Source organism: Grammomys surdaster, unplaced genomic scaffold (genome assembly GCF_004785775.1).
Source record: "Grammomys surdaster isolate TR1022 unplaced genomic scaffold, NIH_TR_1.0 125357, whole genome shotgun sequence".
Lineage (NCBI taxonomy): Eukaryota > Metazoa > Chordata > Mammalia > Rodentia > Muridae > Grammomys > Grammomys surdaster.
In genome coordinates, this window is record NW_021620229.1 from 826411 (window position 1) to 828939 (window position 2529).

A 2529-nucleotide genomic window follows, 5' to 3' on the forward strand; every position below is an offset into this window, starting at 1 on the left:
ACACAGACACAGACACAGACACAGACACAGACACAGACACAGACACAGACACAGACACAGACACAGACACAGAGAGAGAGAGAGAGAGAGAGAGAGAGAGAGAGAGAGACAGAGACAGAGAGAGAGACAGAGAGAGAGACAGAGAGAGAGAGAGAGAACACACCAACTACCTGCAAGGTGATGGAGAAATAGCTCCAATTTAACAAACAACCATTTGCTAGCTAAATTAAGACAACCACAGTCCTGGTCAGAATATCATGCTCCTTGCGTCCAGGAACCATCTACCCCTCAGGCAGCCAGAAAAGCTGTTCTTCTGCACACCCTGGGAGCCCAAGAAGGGAAAGCTGCCATTTACACACCGGAAACGTATACTTTCAATAGGGAGGCTTAAGTAGCAGATGATCCCTAGTAAGCAGAGGGTCATAGTGACAAAGGAGCTTCTTAAAGAACTACATCTTAGGATGGAAGAGTAAAGGCAGGAGTACTCTATTGTGTTAGTCTCCCATTGACTTAAAACAAAAACTATTTTATTTCATATTTTATATATATTTTATAAATATATACTAAATGTATAGCTTATATAGATTTATATTTTATAATTATAATTTTAAGACATATAATTTAAACTAAGTAGAGCTAGAGATGGGTCAGTATTCCCAGCACCCACAACAGGGAACTTACCATGGCTTTTGGCCTCAGTAGCACACAGAGGTCTCCAGCCCCCCAACACTCCCCCATTTTAAATTTAAAACCTGGTAGCTCACAGTGGGCCTTAACTCCAGTGTGTGAGTGTGTGTGTGTGTGTGTGTGTGTGTGTGTGGTGGGGTTTCTGACGCCCTCTTCTGGTCTCTCAGGGCAATGAACAGCCATGGTGCACATATGCAAGCAAAAGACCCACATGCATTAAATAAAAATAAATAAAATCTTTTAAAAATTGAGCTAAGTAAGATACACCATAAAAAGGACACACCTAAACCAATTAATTCATCGACGAAACAAGAAAACAAGGTGAAAGTTAAAAAAGAGACCGTAGAGCATACAGTCACTTGTGTCTAGACAACATAGGTAGTGAAGCTAAGAAAGCATGAGCAAAAACGTGTCTTAACTAGGGGAGTCTGGCAGTACTGTTATTTTGGATTTCCTGTATCTAACGGGGCTGTTTGAAAAAAAAAAAAGCTTTCTTTGAGACATTAAGCCTATAGCCTTAAAAAAAGAAAGAAAGAAAAGAAAAAAAAAGGCCTAGAGCCTTTTTAGTTTCTATCCACATTCTTGTTATGCTTCAGGAGATACCTGTCTTTCGAGTACACATTTCCTGATTTTATCAACTCTTTACCAAAGTCTGAGTGATTAATTCTTTCACTGAAATAGCTTTCTGTATTCCCTAGCTATTCACCTGTCACCCCCTCAATACATTACACGAACTGAAAAATATACTACTTAAGCTTGTAGCGAAAAAGGAAGACCACAAAATAACTATGATAAATGCCATAAAAGCTTAAAAAGACAGATAGGGTCCTGTGGCACAAAGGCTTGAAACAAAAATAATCAAAAATTCAATGTACTATAACGTTCAAAACCGTAAATACGGTAATAAAATCTAAACCACTAAGAGAATTTTTTTACTCATGTTCTACCTATTTTTCTGTCCCTAAAAGCCAGCAACAAGCTGTCATTCATTCAACACCCATTCTATCCCTGAGCCTGAGGTGTCGCGTAGGCGCAGCCGCGATGCCAGGCCGCTTCTCGCAGTCGGGCCCACCCCGCGTCGTCACTGCGTTGTCTGGGGATTGCAGAGCCCTGGCAGCAGGGGTCCCCACCCCCACCGTCCACAGCCCGCTGTGGGGCTCGTACGGAAGCCAAGCAGTGTGAAGGCAGGCCTCGACACGCCGACCCTCGCGGGGGAGCACCAGGGTACGGAATGCTAGTCAGCACGGTTACCTAGTCGCGCCGGTCCCGAAGGAGAATCCGCTGCCTGTGCCGGTCCCTCCGGGGGCCACAGTGGTGGAGCCGAGAGTCCCGGACCCAAAGGAGAACCCCGTGGCCATGGCGGCCCTGGGCGCGAAGCCGTCAGCGAGGGTGGAGAGGCCTAGGACGCGTCTGTCTCTTCACAGCCGAGGACCAGTGTGCCACATAGCTGTTGCCCAGCGGAGACCGGGCGGGAAGTTCAACCCCAAGCAGTTGCACGGCGAGGTCGGAGGGGGCGGAACCACACGCGAACGCATGCGCGACACCGCCCGCGCGCCGAACGCACTAGAAGCGCGCCCGCCGCGCAGGGGACTCTGGGACCGGAGGTACTAGTTTGAGGCCGGGCGGATGAGGTAAGGTGGCCGCCCCGCCTACTCCCTTAAAGAGATAAGCCCCAGAAGTGCCCGGAGATTCTCGCGGTATTTTGTGCTTTACTTCCTTATAGGAGAACCTGAAGAGCGGCTTCTGTCCGGCCTCCTGTCAAAAACCATGCGTAGAGTTCTAGAAATGGAGAGGACCTTGGTCGTCACTTCGCATTCCTCCAAGGGGACGTCTGAATTTCAT

General features: G+C 47.3%; 1 protein-coding gene across 2 annotated transcripts in view; it reads right to left on the reverse strand.

Moving 5' to 3' along the window:
• Nucleotides 1–2252, reverse strand: part of Nup58 (nucleoporin 58) — a 45708-nt gene extending 43456 nt beyond the window's left edge. For both annotated transcript variants that reach the window (XM_028785867.1, XM_028785866.1), the window contains exon 1: nt 1939–2252. In XM_028785867.1, the coding sequence (XP_028641700.1) occupies nt 1939–2045 (107 nt within the window). In that variant the 5' untranslated portion in view covers nt 2046–2252. The remainder of the gene's footprint in view (nt 1–1938) is intronic.
• Nucleotides 2253–2529: the final 277 nt, after the last annotated feature.